Below are 19,571 nucleotides of genomic sequence, written 5' to 3'. Positions count from 1 at the left end.
TACTCTGAGAAGACATAGGTTGAGATCTTTTCATATTTTCTTAAAATGTCCTTATATAGAACAGGAAATTAAGCTTCAAGAGTCTTAGTGGCTGACGAATGTCTCATGATTGAGCAAACTGTAGGAACCTTGGTACAAATTTTGCAGATCCAATAAATTAACATAAATATTTGAAAAGAAGATAAAAATTATAAATACACAATGTAATAGCAATTGAAATATATATGGTATCTGATGGATATGAGTTGCTCATATAAAAAAATCATTTATAAAAAATTATTTGCTTTCAGTTTTTTTTACTCTCTATTATTCTGAAGGAGTTGAGGAGAGTTCTCAACACTGAATACCAGTGAATTGGAGGGAGGTCCTCAGATAGGGAAATTTAAATATTCTGAACATGCTGAATTTTGTTGTTTTATTCTTGTTTCAAAGTTCTACTGAATTGAATGAACATAATCTCCCATAACATAATAAAACTTATTTTACCCTCCTTATTATAATGTGTTTGTGAAGATGTGTTTCTTTAGGTGGCTAATGACATTTTCCAATAGTATTGGCCATCCATATGTAATGGTTAAGTATTTCTTGATATTTTTGTTAATGTGGGTTTTTTTTATTAGTCTTTTCTTTTAATATTTTAGTTTACTAGAAGCTCGGCCCGGCTTTGCTGGACCTCCCAGCCAGGCCTCGCTTCGCTTGGTGCTTTGGTTTTCCAGGTTTCCAAAGTTCTTTTTTTGACGGTAGAGCAATACACTTAGTGCTTTCATCAACTATCGTTTTTCCATCTCTAATCATCATGTCTAATAACCATCATGTCTAATAGCTGTTGTGCAAAACATTCAGCTAATGGGTCGTTCCGTAACTTAACTTGCATATTTGTTAATGTTAACTTTGTAACATGTTGCCACAAATACAATGATTTTAAACATGCATTGAGTTCATCAGCGGCTGTTGATTGCTGTATGACTGTATGATATTGAGTGCTGTATGACCTGGCAACGTTTGACGGAAATCACCAGACAAAAGTATAAGAGCACCACCGAAATTTTTGTTATTGCCTCTGATGTCTTTGAGTGTTCAATCAAGTGCCTCCAAAGCCTTTTTGTGAGACATGGTGCATTCTTCCCATATGATAATTTTGCAAGAACAATATGGGCACTCTTTGTCCATTTTTCCAATTGCGACACTTGAATGAGCGGCATAATCATAGTTGGCATCGTAATGATAGGCGCATTCTTTCAATTCAATGCCTGATGCCCACCTAGATTGAGCAGTTCGTGATCGTGTCAATCGTAGTCGCTCCTCTCATTGTTTTATCATTGTTTCTGTTAATCGGGGTTTAGCTGCGCGAGTTCAGATCGCATTTCTAATCGCCTTCTAATCGCATTTCCCGTTCTTCAGCTGTTTCAGTCGAGCGGGATTGATCTGATCTGTGCGTATTCGGTCACTTTCCAATCTTGACTGTCTTTTATCTTCAGTCTCTGCTGCACGAACAGTTTTCATCATACGTGCTATTTTTTGTATTTCTTCCGATTGAAGAATGTCTTTTAGGCATGGTATGATGTTTTGAAAAAAAGATTACAGAATTTAAAAGATTGCAGTTAAATACTTTACACGCTTTAAATTAGTAACACACACATGATAAACAAAAGCAGCTATTCATGTTTTTAAACAGCTGTAAAAAATTGTAAATGAATGAATCGTAAAAATTACATATGTATGTGCGGTAAATCAATTGAAACTTAGAAATAACTGTACGTTAAAACTTCAACCCTTTTCAAAATAAATCAATTCAATGTTGAAAAAAATGTTAGCAAAAAATTAAATTTTTCTTGAAAATCAAAGTCATTTTGAAAATTAAATAAGCAGCTTTAAGGAAGAAATAAAGTGTTTTAAATTTCAAGTACTTTGCTATTATCATAATCGTTAAAATTTCAAGTACTTTGCTATTATCATAATCGTTAAGTGTCATCAAAATTGGAACTCGAATTGAAAAAACAAACTAAAATCACATGAAATTTAACTTTTAAAGCATGCGAACAAATGAATCCATTGTTTTCAAAATGGAAAAAAGTAACTTTAATGCCGATAACTCGCAACCGTTATGTTGGAGGTCCAAAAAAATTAGCCTATGTTCACTGCAGGGCTTCAAAGTTTAGATGTGCAAAATTTTAGACAAATCTGTTTGGTAGATCTCGAGTTAAGTTGGAACAGATAGACAAAGAAACATTGATTTTTATATATATATATATAGATTAAATATATGACCCACTGAAACAATATGATTCTTCAAAAGAGAAATGGTTTTTATAAAATAAAAAAATAACAGTTTTTTGTTTTATTTTAGATGTTGCAGTGCATTAATAGCAGATACATTAAAATGCTGTTAGAAGGATGGGAGGACATGATGAATCCTTCTTCATTATTACAGCTTGCAGTGTGTGAAGGCCAATTGGATACTGTTCACTTGGCACTCAATCTTCATTCTCATTGTAAGGATTTTGTTTCTTTTATTATGTAATAGTTATTTATAATAATTACATTATCACGGTCACTTCCTCTAGGAAAAATTGACCAGTACAACATGTATTAAGCTTGTAAAATTATATTATGAGAAAAATTTTATAATATTGTAAACAGTATGATTCCTGATGCTATAGTTTATATGGACAGCTCTAAAAACATTAATTCTGTTGATTGTGCTTTTGTGGTTGACAGTAGAACATACATGTTTGAACTTCCCAGCGTCATCAGTGTTTTCATTGTGGAGCTGTATGCTATTAATAAGGCCTTAAATGTAATTAGCCAAATATTTTGACACATACTGTCTGTTCATAGTATGATTGTGTATACTTTATGGAATCTGTTCAGATTCCATGAATGCCTTAGAAGCAATTCGAGACATATACACCAGACACCCTGTTGTCTGTGAGATTCAGTGTGTTATTTCTCAAATTACTCAATGTAACACAACTGTGAGCTTCTGCTAGATGTCCAGCCATATTGGAATTTCAGATCAACAAGTGTGTTGATAGTGCGACAAAAGAGGCTTGTTCCCAGCCTCCTTTCAATAATGTTGTTTCTGATGATCTTGTCTATTATCGTAAGATAATTAGCCTATGATTAGCCTATGTTCACTGCAGGGCTTCAAAGTTTAGATGTGCAAAATTTTAGACAAATCTGTTTGGTAGATCTCGAGTTAAGTTGGAACAGATAGACAAAGAAACATTGATTTTTATAGATTAAATATATGACCTTGATGAATGGCAAAGTGAATGGAATAATATCATCAAAAATAAACTTTGTCCTGCTAAGAACACTGAATCACCGTCGAGCTCCTCATGCAGAAATAACCATCGGGAGGAGGCTTTTATTTGCTATTTGCAAGTAGGGCATACTAGGCTCTCTCATGGATCACAACACAAACCTGTTTGTGCTTGTGGTGACTGCTAACTAACTGTATATCACATCCTGATGAGTTGTGTATGTTATGAGTAGGGCTAACCTATGAAATATCTTAGGAAATAAGACAATGTTAGCAAATGTTTTACGATTTCTTAGGGTCTTCTGTTTATATTCAAATATTTGATTTTTACTACAGTATGTTTCACCTATTGGCATTTGGAGTTTGGCAGAAGTTTATTTTATTGTTTTAATTTAGATTATTATTAATGTAATATTTCAATGTGGTTTTATTTTGCTTTTAACATACATCATAGGCTTTTTCCATTTAAGCTGTGTTTTTAAGTTTACTCTTAATATTTATTTGTTTACTATACAAATATCGTGCTCGGGTGTTGATAACGATATTCAGAAAAAAAGAAAAGAACGATAGAGAATAGAAAAATAGTCGGTTAAACTTTACTTAAAATGATGAGTATACAAATTATGTGTGTACAGTGAGAAAGAACAATCCATTAAATAGATGTTTAAAATATGTAGTTTAAATATTAGTTACTCCAAATTATGGAGCTTTATTGAGGTCACTTGGACAATCAGCTTGCTTTTTGGAGGGTAAAATTCTTTGGAATAGATACCGTGAACTTTATTGAGAAAATTTATAATGTATACTGATGAAAAAATTTGTGCAAAATTGGTCTCAAAAAACCTCACGTTGAACAGAAAAACAACAGAGTGGAAGTGTGCCGCGATCTTCTAGGGCAAATTGAAACCGATCCTGATTTTCTAAAAAAATGTTATTACTGATGATAAATCTTGGATATTTGAGTATGACCTAGAAACAAAACGCCAGAGCAAGGGTGGCACACTTCAAACTCACCACGTCCCAAAAAAGCAAAAAAGAGCAAATCAGAAATCAAAACCGGCTAATTTGTTTCTTCGATAATTATGGCATTGTCCATAAGGAGTTTTTGCCTACAGGACAGACTGTAAATCAATATGTTTACCGAGAAATTCTTGAAAGACTGCAGAAAAGAGTCCTAGTGAGACCAGTCATCGAAGAGTTCTGGATACTGCATCATGACAATGCATCTTGTCACATTGCACTCTAAATTAATGAGTTTTTGGCAAAGAAAAACATTCCTGTAGTTCCTCAACCACCTCCCGATTTTAAAACACCTCAAAGGACACCATTTTTGAACAGTAGAAAACATAAAAATAATGTAACTGACCGTTGAAAGATATTCCGGTTTTTGAGTTCTGACACTGCTATGAAGAGTGGGAAAACCATTTGAAGTGTTGCTTCACTTCCTAAGGCTGGCTTCCTAAGGGAACTATTTTGAAGGTGATAGAGTCCATGTATAATTTGATTGTAAATAAAAAGATTTCTGAACCGGTCTCATTACTTTATTTACAGACCTTGTCTGTAAATAAAGATGTAATAAACATGTCTTTCCATGTTTCTCACAAAATTTCATGTTAATAAATTGCTTGAATAAATATCTTATTGTAAAAATGGCAAAATAATACAAATAATGAATTACTTAAACGCTTACAGCATATGAACTGTCTGTCATATAGAGAAGATGTTAATGGGATATATGTGCTAGGTTTCACTTTACACAGTGTCAATGTATGTCAATAAAATTCCCCAATTAAGAAATTTGGAGCAGTTTTCGTATAAGGTTCGTGACGCTACTTCTTTTATAAGAAATTTTGTTATAAAGATGCCAAATTAGTTCTAAAAACCTCTTCCCTTTCTACTTCATCACCCTAAGAAATGTAACAATTTGAAACCCAATATTTCAGTTTCATTTATCATCCGCTGAACTTTGTTAGTTCTATTTTGGTTGACCTATTATTTTTGAAATCCAAATACATTTTCAGAAAGTGTCAGTAGATTTTATAATTTTACAGTTAATTAAATTAGACTGAAGTAGTTTAAATAATTTTCTAAATATTTTTAAATTGTAAGGATTAATGCATTTGCAAATTATGAACACAATTTTCCATTTTATACACATTATTTTCTGTTTTATCCATTTTCTTTTATGCTGAAATAACTTAGTAAATTTTAATCTTGTTGAGAAAAACTATTCTGAAAATGATTTTTTTTTTGTTCACAGTCAAAATAATTAACAATGGAAATTATGCATTTAAAAAAAAAGTAATTTATATAGATTCTAACAACCATCTGTATTTGATCATTTTAAGTCTTCTGACTGTTCTACTGCTGTACATATAGAACTAAAAAACCCTCTCAAGATTAACAGCTTATAGATGGCTCACTCTCATGAGTAAAAACCTTTAACATATTAGTATAAAATTTTGCAATAATCTTTGTCATTATTGCATTAATTATATCTAACAAAAATTGTATCAGATCTGATAGGTTATTTACATTAAATTAAATTTATTGACAATAATAATTATTAATAAGAAACATTTGAGGTCTACATTTCAATCAAGGTTGCTATCATATATAAAAAAAATATATGTGATTACATCATTGTTTTTTCAATAATGATATTAATCTTCACTAATTCTTCAGTTTATATTAATATTGTGCTAGTTTTGTTGGCTTGAATTCCTAGTTTGTATTGAATCTTACACCTCAGGTACAGTTACTTATTATTTGCTCTTTTAATTTAACTATTAAAATCATCAGTGTTAAACAATATTGGTGGGGAAAGGTAAAATAGAATATTCCATGAGAAGTGGTCTGTAATTGGTTATTATTGCCATCCTTAAGAACCTTTTTGTGTCATAATATAATTTTTATATGTTATAAAAATTGACACTGATTTTCACTTCATTTTCTATTTATAAATATTATATTTGGTAATGTTAAACATCAAGTGCTTTAAAAAAAAAAGTACCGTTGATGACTGAGTTTATGGGTTATGGTTTCTGTTATTTTTTTCAGTAAGTTGTTTTAAATTTAATTTTAACAACCTATTTGTGTGATTTCTTTTGAGTTTATCAATATATTTTTCTTTTATCCTCTTCATTGGTGATATGGAAATAATTAATTGTAGAAAACTAATTGAAATATTCTCTATAAAGAAAAAAATTGTTGGCCAGAGTAGATACAGTTACCAGAAGCAATGACCGAGAGATGACAACACATTGGAGATATTAACATTTCTTAGATGCACTTGTTTAACTTGCAATAGTTTCTAATGTACCTTTACAATCAAGTGATGTAATACAATTTTTTCACGTTTACATATCCTCACAATAATTGTAATTATAAAACTTCAATCATTTACCACAAATAAGTATAATTGCTCTTTTCTTCAAGAATGTACAAATTACTTACTTTAGATCTGTCCTCTCCTTTTTTCAGTAGCTTAGTTATGTATGATGTATTTTCAGAACAATCCCACTAAAAATTTCCTTAAAAACTAGTTCACCTGATCACATGAAAATTTTTTTAGTGTTTGTTGTTTATGTGCATAATAGCTCAGTCATAGTAGATTCAGCTAGGAACTTTGGTTATAATTTTTTTTAAATTTGGTCAGTTTTGTACAATTCTGCTGGTATATAAAATTTACTTAAAGTTTTATTCTGATTTTTCCTTTTTTATTTTTATCTAATAAAATCAGTTAATTTTTACTTTTATCAAATATTTTATTTGATATTCTACCAGTTCAAAATGATACAACTTTACTTAATTTTTTTATGCATTATAATTGCTGTTGCCTTTTAAACTATCAGAATATAAAAAATTTAACATAAGGGGTTTATATCTTAAAAATCTGATGTGGGCACCACATGACTTCCTTGTATGCCTATTAAATTACATATACACATTTTTTTAAATGAAAAGTGCATAAAATTTTATTTCATTAATAACTTCTGATATTTTTTTCTTTTTTTTGTTATTATTGAAATATTATTTATCGTAACATTTTTTTACAATTAGAGTTTAATATGATTGTTAATGAATCAGTATATTTAAATAAAAAAATTTAAAAAAAAGGAGATGAAGTCTGATTCAAACCAATGTGCCTTCCCCTTATAAGATCTAAATATTCATTCATTAAAATTTCATTTGGCTTTAACTCTGGAACCAATAAAAATAAGTACCACTTATGATACATTGTTGAAAAGCTCTCAATGAGAGCTATTACTGCAGTTAAGAAAAAGGCTTTTTTTTGGACACTTTTGATTGCCGATTGCAATCAAAAAGGGAGGTGCACAACTAGATGTTACAACAGTCCTAAATCCCAAATTTCTCCATCCTGCGGCTAATAATTTTTTAATTATGCAAGATATGTACATACACATACATACTTACATACATACATATATACATACTGTCGCTGAATGGCTTCGACAGCATGTGGCACTTAATTACCTTATGGTAGCCCTGAGAACGGCTGTTGTCAAATGATTTTGACAGCTCGTAATTCATAACCTTGTGGTGGCCCTGAAAAGGGCCGTTTTTTGTGTTAGCTCTGAGAAGAGCTGTTGGGTCCAGAAGCTGGTTTACGGCAAAGTCAAGGAGTTGTGGCTTGTCCATTAAAGTCAGACCAGGCTTCCCCTCAGCAGCAGTTGGGTCCCCACTACAGCATGGCAGTGGTGGCCCCCAGAGCGCTGTAGTGTCATTTTGGCGTTGGTCATCCTTTGCTGGTGCAGCTGAGGTGGTTCTTCCTGAGCAATCCCATGCTGGACTGGCTTCTGCTGCTGAGTCCACCAGCCAGGACGATTGAAGCTCAGCGAGCTGGAGCTGGAAGGTTTGTGTCCACCGGCTCCCTTAGCAGGCTGGCCAGGCCTGCTGCTCCAGCGGGGATGTTGGCATCTGCTGGGAGGTCAAACGTTGAGGCAGCCAGGGAACTTCTTCTGTCTTCTTCCATCTTCTTCTTCTTCTTGGTCTTCTCCAGATGGTGGTCAACAATGAATTGAAAATTCACTCTCGTGCACGCTCTTTTATTGGAGCCTGAGAGTGGTTGGGCTGCAGTTGGTATGGTGGGAGAACTGTGCAGTGGGATTGATGCTTGTACCAGTGCATATGTATAGTGTGCGTCAGCTCACATCTGAGTTGCTACCATGTTCGTCTGCCAATATTAAATTAAGCATATATGTGGTAACAATATGTACGTACAGACGTCATGCTGAAACTAGTCAAAATGGATTCAGTGATGGTCTAAATGGATATTTTCATTGAAATCTGAAGACCAAAATCTGTATGTTTTAAGTTTAATTACTTTAATAATTTGCTTAATTTTCTTTATTCCTCTTGAATTAATAGAAATATTCTCTCTAATTTTACAGAAATCAACAGTTATTTTGGTATAATGACAACTTAATTACGTTTAAAATTATTTGAAAATTCTATAAATAGTTTTATTTACATTAATGGTTAATGGTTAATTGTAATAATGATTTTATATAATATAATATTATAACAATGTTGTTATGTTGGTTCTGAGTGTTACTAATTTTACTTATTATTTTACTACTTGAAATACAATTTGTTTCTCTGTTTGCTAGATAAAACTGAATTTAGTTTACTTGACTACTTAGAAGGTTATTTACATTTTATATTAATGATCTAATTTTACACTTTTGATACACTAATAGAAAAAATAAATTTTATGTATTCAGTTCCAGTTCTGAAAAGAGTAATTTTTATAATATATTTGAATTGTGCTGATGTAGTTCAAATGGTAATATTTTATTTTTGTTCATGAATATCAAATTTATTTCCCTATTTTGAGGAAAAACTTGGAAATATAATGGAAACTTACTGAATGAGACTTGCAAACATTTTCAGAAAATTTAGAACATTTTTACATGCATTTTAAACAAGTTTATATTTACATAATTAATAAATTTTTAACATTTAAAGTTAAATATTTTTTTACTTTTTACATTTAAATATCTTTTTTTTTTAATTCATGTAATTAATTGTAAAGTTACTGTAATAATTACATTTTTATTACTATGAATGTTAAAAGTAATTTTATGTATATATTAAATCTTTTGTCATAGGGACTTAATGCAGAGGAAGAATTGAAACTGATTTGTCTTAACTCATTGGACAAGAATTTGGTTGATTTTATAATAGAATCGCTATTAAATATATGGAATAAAAATGAATTACAAGCATGGAAATTTTTAACCCTCATTTCTACAGTTTTAAAGAGGTATGAAGGTTCAGCTGCTGTATAATGCTGATATTTGTAAAATAATATAATGAATCTAACAGATAAAATAATATCTAATTTATTAGAAAAATTTAATTCAAAATAATAACAGATTTAATGTTATTAACAACGTCCACATTGTACTGTGCCTGTGGGTGTCTGTACACGACGTCTGCTGCAGCGTATAAATGTTGACACTCCCTCATTCTTTCCATCATGTCCGTGCTCATATCCTCCATGGAGAATAAACCTTGTAAATTTTACATTTGACCTTATAACATACGATAAACGATCAACACCACCTACTGTTTTCCGGCAGATGTTTCAGTTTATTCTCACCAAGTCGAACCCAGATGCGGTGATATACACTGATGGGTTGAAACAGGACAGTACCATTGGTTGTGCTTTTGTTATCAATGAAAAGACTTATATGTTTGGCCTACCCGGTATTACGATTGTGTTCACCGCAGAACTACTCGCTATAAATAGGGCTCGAAATATCGTTAGCTCTAAATATAAGAGCATTCTTATTTGCGGTGACTCGTACAGTGCTCTCCAGGCGTTAGAAAACTTTTATTCCAAACATCCTGTTGTCATTGACATTTATGATACAATCGCTGAGTTAGATAAACGCAACACAGAGATAAGTTTTTGCTGGATCCCTAGCCATGTAGGGATTCTAGGTAACGAAAGAGCATATTCTGCTGCCAAAGAAGCGTGTATTCAACCTCCTTTCACCACCCGAGTTACTACCTTTGATTTTATCAATCGTATAAAACAATCGAGAGCAAGGTGGCAAAGTTACTGGGTGACTACCGTCGATAATAAACTCTGACGGATTAAAAATTCAGTGTTGCCATGGGGCTCCTCTTGCAGAAAATCTCGTCGTGAGGAAGTGGTCCTTTGCCAGTTATGGTTAGGACATACGAGGATCACACACGAATACCTAATGTCAGGGGAAGTCCCACCCCTATGCACACGATGCAACTGCTGCATGACTGTGCACCACATTCTTGTGGACTGCATATGTTATGCGCCGTTGCATCATCAGTTTAATCTACCTAGAAACGTCCCTGATATTTTGTGCAATAATAATGGAATTTTGGACCGGATGTTTCTCTTTTTGCATAGTACCAGGTTACTGCAAAAAGTTTAATATTATCTTATATATTTTTCTGTTAGAAGAGTTTTTTAATAATTTTAACCTTTACTTTCAATTTTGGTTCTATGTATTTAATTTTACTATCCGGGGAGGGGACCTTTTGCACAACCCATCGGAATTAAATAAGTTTTATGTAGTTTCTTTATTCGATTATTTCAACTTTTATATTTTATCGACTTCGTCTCTGGTGTTAGTTTTGAGTTTTATTTTGCCTTCTTGGCTTGTTTTAATAAATTTTTATTATATGATTAATATTACATTTACACTTTATAAACTTTATTATTTTGGGGTTATTATACCCTTTTATTAATAAAATTCCGGGCGATGATAACGCCCAGGCATTTTTCGCCCACAAACAAAAAAAAAACATTTAGTTTGTTAATTCAGTCATAAATATTTAATTATGGCAGAATAAAATTTAGATGTTAATGTATGTCTTCCATTATTGGCAATATTTTTATCACCAATGTCTGGGATGTTAATCAACATCTTACTTTAAACTATAGCTCCTTTTATAGGTTTTTTGTTATATTCTTACTGATTTAAAGAAAAGTATATGTATATGTGTGTGTTTACACACACACATGCGTGCGCGTGCGCGAGGCATTTAATAATTAATGAGACAGATTAATGTAGAGAAAAAATGATTTATTCAATGACAGTGAGATCTTTTGAACGTCAAGTTGGCAACCTTGGGAACACATTTAATTGTGTTTCCAAGGTTGCCAACAATTAATTATAATAATGTCAACGTAATAATACCAACAGTTAATATAATTATGATCAAACAGCTGTGTTTGATCATAATTAATGTAAATATAACCTCTTTAGTAGATTTCAGAATGTCATCTTTGCACGATGTGGAATAGCAATGTTCAATAATAAGATTTTTGCTATCAGAAGTTGTGAAACTGGTGGAAATTTACCCAAGATGTTGAAACAGTATGGTGAAAAGTGTTTAAACCGCAGTAATGTGTATAAGTGGGTGGAACAGTTTAATTCAGACAGAACAAGTTTGACTGATCTCCATTGTTCTGGAAGATCAGCTTAAGTTTCGACTACTGCGCTGCAGAATTGCTTTAATGATCTTATTCGTAAAGACAGGAGAGTAAAAATTTCCCAAATTGCTAGTTTGTGTAATATCAGTGTTGGTACCACCCATTCAATCATTCATGACGTGGTGAATTATAGCAAAACATGTTCGAGATGGGTTCCAAGACAGTTGACTCAAGCTCATAAAGACCACTCAGATTCACATTTATTTTGAGCTCAAAGAACAGTTTGAAGCAGAAGGTAATCGTATAATAACATGTGATGAAATGTGGATGCACCATTTCAAACTCGAATCCAATTGGCAAACTCTTGATTGGAAACATACGGATTTTCTCACCAAAAAAAAATTCAAAACTCATGCATCAGCCGCTAAAGTGATGTTGATAGTCTTCTGGGACTCACAATACCCAATTTTTAGTGACTATTTAGAACAACAATATGCTGTGAACAGTGAGTTTATTCTAACATGCTCCAATAGAAAGTGAGACCTGCAGTAAGGTGAAAATGTCAGGGCGCTTTCTCAAAAGGTGTGATTCTCTTGCTTGATAACGTGTGCCTCCACATTGTTCAGAGAACAGGAGAAAAACACTTGAGAAGTTGAGTTGGGAGGTGTTGCCACACCTCCTTACAGCCCAGACCTTGCCCCTTCCAATTTTTGTTTGTTTGATCCACTCAAAGATTCTTTATGCAGCAAGAAGTGTGACGAAAACGAATCAGTCAAAAAAGCGGTATACAAATGGTTCAAACAACAAGTTAAAGACTTCTATGCTGCGGTAATCAGAAAGCTTACAGAATGGTTTGACAAGTGTCTAAATGTTGCTGCTGGAGACTATGTTGAAAAGTAGTGTAAGTTTTATTGCCATTGAAAAAATAGTTTTTTCTCTATACCACTTTGTCTTGTTAATTATTGAATGTCCCTCATATGTATATATGTAGGCTGACTTCTAAATATTATTTAGGAAAAAATTAAACAAATCTTTTGAGATACAACAGTAATTTATTGTATTTGTTTTATTCGTAATTTGTTATAAATTGCATAATTGTTATTAATTTTTTTAAATATTCTCTTTTATGATACTTGCACATCATTGAATTTGTACATATTTATACTTAAAATAGTTAACAAAATTTCTCATCAAACGTGTATTATAAATTATATTTTCAAAAAAATTAAAATAAGTTCCTAAACTTTATTAATACCACAGAATATAGCATTATTATTTATTATCAAAATAAGAAAAAAAATCAAATAAATAGAATTGGTGCAACTGAAAAAAAAATATGAAGCAAAAATAAATTTCACTGATAAACATAATTTTTGTTAATAAACAATACTAGAAAAAGAATTAAATCATATCATAGTCACATATTATGATATCATATCTAGTACTGAAGAGTGAGCTTTCATGGACAAGATTAATCATGTCTGTGCATGTAAAAACAAGTAGCTGAAAACAACCTGAATTGTTTGTATTAGACTTAGGAATGCATTGATTTTGTTCAGTCTTATTGCTGTCTTAAGTTTATTAACAGTGCAGAGTCATAATGCCTCGAAATTATGTAAATGATGTGGATGCCTTTTGTTTTGTATATGGTGTTTACCGTTAAATCAAATAGAAAAATCATTACACCTTTAATTAAAAAAGCATGTCATTTGTACTTTCACTTAAAATTGGTGATCAAGATAAGATGTCGGCTCCTCATATAGTATGCACTAATTGTTCTGTTTATTTAAGAGGATGGCTGAAAGGCACACGGAAGGCTTTGCCATTTGGTATACCTATGATTTGGCATGAACCATCCTGTAACTGATTGTTACTTTTGTGTAATAAGTGTGTCTGGAATTTCTAAAAATTCTAAACATACTGTAAAATATCTTTCATTGCAACCTGCAATCAGGCCTGTACCATACAGTGAAATTATTCCAGTCCCTGACCCACCTGTGAATGTATGTTTCAAAAGCAGCAAAGAAGAATCAGGCAGTACTGAAGAAGACAACAATGATTTTGATTTTGAATTATCTTCCAATAAGCCACATTTTATATCACAAGGTGAATTACATGATTTGGTTAGGGATTTAAATTTATCAAAAAATCAAGCTGAACTGTTAGGATCAAAAATTGCAAGGTTGGAATTTACTTAAAAAAAATACAAAAATGTCAGGCTTTGAACGCCAATAAAAAGAATTTTTCTCAGTATTTTATTGATGAAAATTATTTGGTTTATTGCACAAATATTGATGAGCTTATGTTGCACTTAGTACAAATTCATAAACCTGAGGACTGGCGCCTTTTCAAAGATTTGTCCTAAGTATAGTTTAAAAGTGGTTCTACTACATAAAAGTTACAAATATCCTTTGATACCAATCGTCTATGGTATTAATTTGAAAGGGTCATATGATGTGATGAAAGACATTCTTGAAAAAAGAAATTATAAAAAACATAATTGGAACATATGTGCTGATTTGAAAGTTATTGCTATTTTGTTAGGCATGCAGTTAAGCTATACTTAGTTCATGTGTTTTCTTTATGAATGGGACAGCCAAGTTAGGGAAAACATGTTACCAAAGAGTGGAAGAAACGAGACAGCTTAAGTCCAAATGCGAAAAATATTCATGAGTTCTTAGTTGAAACCAAAAAATTATTTTTACCCGTTCACCATATCAAGCTAGTACTAATGAAAAATTTTGTAAATGTAATGAAGAAGGATAGTCCTGGATTTTTGTATATCAGGCAGAAATTTCTGAATGTAAATGAAGAAGGAAAAATTAAAGAAGGAATATTTGTTGGTCCTCAAATAAAAAAGATTGTCAAAGGTGATGTATTTAACTCAATATGTACAATGTACAGCTTGGGCTTCATTTAAAGACATTTGCAAAAGTTTCCTTGGTAAACAAAATCTGACAATTACCATGACATTGTTAATCAACTTCTTACTTCATACAGAGGTATGGGATGTAATATATCTTTGAAAATACATTTCCTCCACTCGCATGTGGATTTTTTCCTGGACAACCTCGGAGATGTTAGTGACAAACACAGTGAATGTTTCCACCAAGACATTTCGGTGATGGAACACCGTTATAAAGGGAAATGGAATACTAACAAGCTAGCCGATTACTGTTGGACATTAATTCAGGATGTGTGTGAGGCTATTTATAAAAGAGAAGCTTCAGCGAAATCATTCTAACATGGACATGGACATGCAGAATTATAAATTTTACAGATTTTAGTTATATTTCTCATAATTTTTTTTTGAAAAGTAATTTATTTAAAACTAAGGGCGATAGAAAAATTGTATTTATAGATCTGTAATGTACACAAAAAAGCAATTCAAGAAATGCTATCACACTTGACAAACATTAAATTTTTTTTTTGCCTATCAGTGATATTTATGATTTCAGATTTATTATACAATATTTAAATCAACATTATTGGGACTTCTGCCATGATAGTGTGAATAAAATGTTTGGTGGAATGAGAGATGTTTTTTTAAAAGAGGAAAAAGAATTTACAGATTTGTTATGTAAAAAGAGTTTCAAGGTTGTGAAAGTATGGAAATAATCGAGATTGAGGAGTTTTCATATTCACTCTTCTCACCAACTCATTTAGATTTTTCTAAAGTAATTTGAAATTGATTGGTCTATGACTTGTTAAATAAATTATTATTATACTCCTAAGTTAATTAATGAAGTTAGTTTGTTAATTAATTTATTTAATACATAATAATATTTGTGATATAAGTCTGTTTAAATATCTTTAATCAGTCACCTCCCTTATTAATCTGAAAAATAAGCTATCCACATTTGTATTTACTAGTATCTTGCCAAGATGTATTGTTTCTGAATACACAAGTACTGTTGAACTAATTTTATAAAAGATCCTTTATTGCAAACATTACACAATAAATAGAATTTCAAGGTTGATGTATAATAATTTTTTTATTATTTAACAAATGGGTAGTAGTACTGACTGAACTAGTGCTGAAATGAAATAAGCTTTCTACTACTCGACAGTACAGTACAATGATTAATTGTAGCAGTTTTTATTACTCCTACATGACTCAGCTAAACTAAATCTAGGATCTGGCAGTCTTTGATCTTTTGTTTCATTCTTCTAATCTTCCTCATTAAAATACATACTGAGATACTAATAATATATGTATGTTAAGTCACATAACTGTAATTGGTATTCCTAAAAAATGACAACCATCTTCAAAGTGCAAATGATTTCAACCGTACATTGAAGATTCACTGTTCACCATAGAGGCTTGCTGTAAAGTGAACATTATTACTCACAGAGAAAGTAGTTATGACTGGAGTTTGTTGTGGATAACAACATAGCCATAAGAAAAACTGGGATAAGGGACATACAGTGTAAAGCATCAGCTTAATGTACCTCTTTCTGTTGTGAAACAACTGGTTACATTCATGCTTTAATTCTCAGCAGCATCAATAATGTTAAAAAATTTTAATTTACTATTAAGATCTATAAATGCAGAAACTGCTGTGTTAAGAGAAGTTGAAATGTTAATTTCTTACTACTAATTGTATTGAAGGATTGATCAGTTTCCCCTTCTGAAAGGGGACAGCATATGTTGTATATTTTTTCCCATAGAAAAGAGTTCATAAATCTTTTGTTTTAATGCTGTCTTTAATGAATCTTTCCTATAGCTGTGATGTTTATGATATCTTTAATGATGCATAGAGGCTCCCACCATGGACTATTCTGGTAGTCCTCCACCCCTGCTGCATCTAATCCAAAGGCTTCTGTCAGCAGTCCTCTAAAGCCCTCATACCTTTCTCGATGCAATGATGTCCTTCCCCAAAATCTCAGCAGATCTGTAATTGCAAATCAACAGCCGATTCTCTGGCCTCTTCGGGTATTTTTACACACGGTATTGTGTTGATATTTCACTTTAGACTCTATTAAGACATTGAATGTCTTTCTTCTCTTGAGGAGTCTCTGTTGAGAAGTGAACGTGAAAGGTTTTGTTGAATAGTGCTCCTGTGTTAGTGTGTGTTACTAGTGCTTGTGTGTTGGTGTTCTGCTTCGTTTCTGGCTCATCTGTGTCCATTACCATGTGATGTCAGCAACATCCCGTTAGGACGCCTACCCAGGCCTTCAGCCACATACCAAAGCTATTGTCAACGACCGGATAAGTTTTAAACCTTTGTTTAAAAACTTCCTAATTTTATTTATTTTTATAAGTTAATATATTAGTGAATACTATTGAATTTTTACAAGTAATTTTATTCCTAATTCTTAAATTAATTTAATTAAATTAATTTATAAATATTAATATTACATTTATAAAATATAATAAATCTGTTATTATATTTTGTTAATTTGATATTACTTAATTTAATTTAACTTAATATAATAAGTTAATTTTAATTTAGTTAATTAAGCCATTAAATTGGACTCGATGTAAATTAAATATAATATAATAAATAATTTTATTATATTATATTAAATTACTTCTAGTTTTAACCTTTTTACTTTTTATTTTAAATTTTCTAAGACAGACTTTTCGTCGAAGTCAAAAATAGTTAAATAACTTGATATTAATTTAAATTTTAGCAGTACTCTTCGGACGATTCTTTCTTAATGGAAAGCTATCTAATCTGAGCCCGTCCTCCTCCCCCTCGTTCACCCTCCTCAGAGTTTTCTGATGGAGGAGAGGATAACATTGTGGGAGCAAGATATCGTCTAAAGCGTAGGTCGGTAACCAAGGGTGATCAATCCTCCGAGGAGCCGAACACTATGAGGGGCAGTTCTGAAACGGCAGCTGCCACCATGGAGGTTAGTGATGGAAATTCCTCGCAAACTCCGGTCACTAGGCGGGAGAAAATCCTACCTATCATGTTGGATTGCCCTAAGGAGTGGCCAATGTTGGCGAGAGCAATCTCCGCCATTACAAGAAGGCGCCTGGTAGCCAAAAGTACTTCGCTCTCTGTAAGGCTACAGCTAAGCAGCGAAGGTGACTTAAGGGAAGTGCAGAGTTTTCTGCATTCCAAGGGAGTCACCTTTCACCTTTCACTCCTTTCAGCTCCTGAAAGATAGGGAGATCAAAGTGGTTATCCGGGGCATCCCTTATGGAGCCACCCCAGAAGAGGTAAAAGAGGAGCTAACCTCGCTCGGTTACGAGGCAGTTTCAGTTAAAAAAGCTGACGACGAGGGCCGGAAAGGAGACCCCCACGTGCCTCGTCACCTTAAAATGAACTCCAGCCAACAGGGGAATGTATGACCTGGAAAACTTATTCTACTGTAGAATTACGGTGACCGCATTTGTGTCTCGAGAGGGTCCGCTCCAATGCCACAGATGCCAAAAGTTCGGCCACTCGTCGTACTATTGTCGCAGGGCACAGCTCTGCGTGAAATGTGGTGGAGACCACGACACGGCGACGTATCTGTATTCGCGCGAAGAGCCTGCCTCGTGTGCAAGCTGTAAGGGGCCGCACCCGGCCAATTACAGGGGCTGTCCTTATTATAAGAAGCAGCTGAAAAAGCAAAAGGGCACCCAGAAAACGTCTGTCGTTATTGACGGACGTAGCTGGGCACGAGTTGCCGGAGGGGGAAACCGATCCTCCAGCCGCAGGTAGTTTTATCGGCGGGAACAGTGACGATGGAAAAAGGGGAATCACCTACCCCCACACCACCAAAGCCTAAACCGGCAGTAGTTACAAGAAAGGGGGAGGCCAAAAACTGAACAAGCCTGCGACGAAGCCTGCTCCGCAGGAAAAAAACGGCAGTCGAACAATCGGCAAAATCAAAGAGGGCGGGTGCCAAACCCACGACGTCTGGTAGACCAACCAAGGTCCCAGAAGCTCCACTCTTCACCAAAAAGGCGTTATCGACTTCCGGCCCCTCCAACGGCAAAATAAATATAACCGCACTCCCGAAGGAGAGTTCCGGTACGGATTTCTTGTCCATCACAGTGTCTCATGAACCTGCTATCTAGGTACGGTTAGGCAAACTCTCAGACTGCTACAGTGGAACGCCAATTCAGTAGTAGGTAAGACGGCAGAACTTTGCCGTCTGGCCGAGGATCTACTAATAGACGTGATACTGTTGTCTGAGTCGTCTCTGAACGCAAACAAACAACTGACCGTTCGGAATTACTTTACATTGCAAATGGCAGATTGCTATACGAAAGGGCACGAGCACGCCGGTTAGTCGTCATAGGCCCCGAAGTGCCCACCTTTGTTCATCGAACGGGCAGATCGAGACTTGATGTACTCGACATCGCAATTATGAAGGCGGTAACAACTCCGTTCATGATTGAAACAATAGAAGACCGCAGCTTGGACCATTCTCCTGTCTAGAGCTGGGCCAAGCAGGGGACGGCCGAGATCCTCCGACTATACCCCGAAGGTCAGTGAATTGGAAAACGTTCTATGAAACTTTCCAATGGGATTACAGGCCAGTGCATCCTGAACTCCTGACCGCACCGGAGGAAATCGACGAAACGGTCGAACGCGTCATATCGTCAATGACCGAGACTGTCAAACAGCTCTACGGAAAAGACCACGAGATCTATCCGTAATAATCTCCCACTTCACTTCTCTAACGCCAAAGCAGAAACCGGCGACTGAGTAGGAGATAGCGAATCACCCTGTTCTGCGATGATAAAAGGGCTTTTTATATTCAAACGGACAGAGTGAAACAGCTGCTGGCACAACATCGAGAGGATTCGTAGATTGAATACCTCGCCTCAGTCTCAGTCGACTACTCCTCGGCGTTCAGGCTAAACAAAAAACTACGAGAAGGAAAGAAACCCCGCCACCCGTTTGTGGGGCA

General features: G+C 33.7%; 1 protein-coding gene across 1 annotated transcript in view; it reads left to right on the top strand.

Moving 5' to 3' along the window:
• LOC142317413 (uncharacterized) overlaps positions 1–19,571 on the top strand; it is a 68,147-nt gene that overhangs the window by 26,013 nt on the left and 22,563 nt on the right. The window contains exon 3 of the mRNA XM_075353965.1: positions 9,400–9,554. Coding sequence (XP_075210080.1) covers positions 9,400–9,554 — 155 coding nt within the window. The remainder of the gene's footprint in view (positions 1–9,399; positions 9,555–19,571) is intronic.

This window comes from Lycorma delicatula, chromosome 1 (genome assembly GCF_047948215.1).
Source record: "Lycorma delicatula isolate Av1 chromosome 1, ASM4794821v1, whole genome shotgun sequence".
In the NCBI taxonomy this organism is placed as follows: Eukaryota; Metazoa; Arthropoda; class Insecta; order Hemiptera; family Fulgoridae; genus Lycorma; species Lycorma delicatula.
This window is presented reverse-complemented; position numbering and strand designations above follow the sequence as displayed.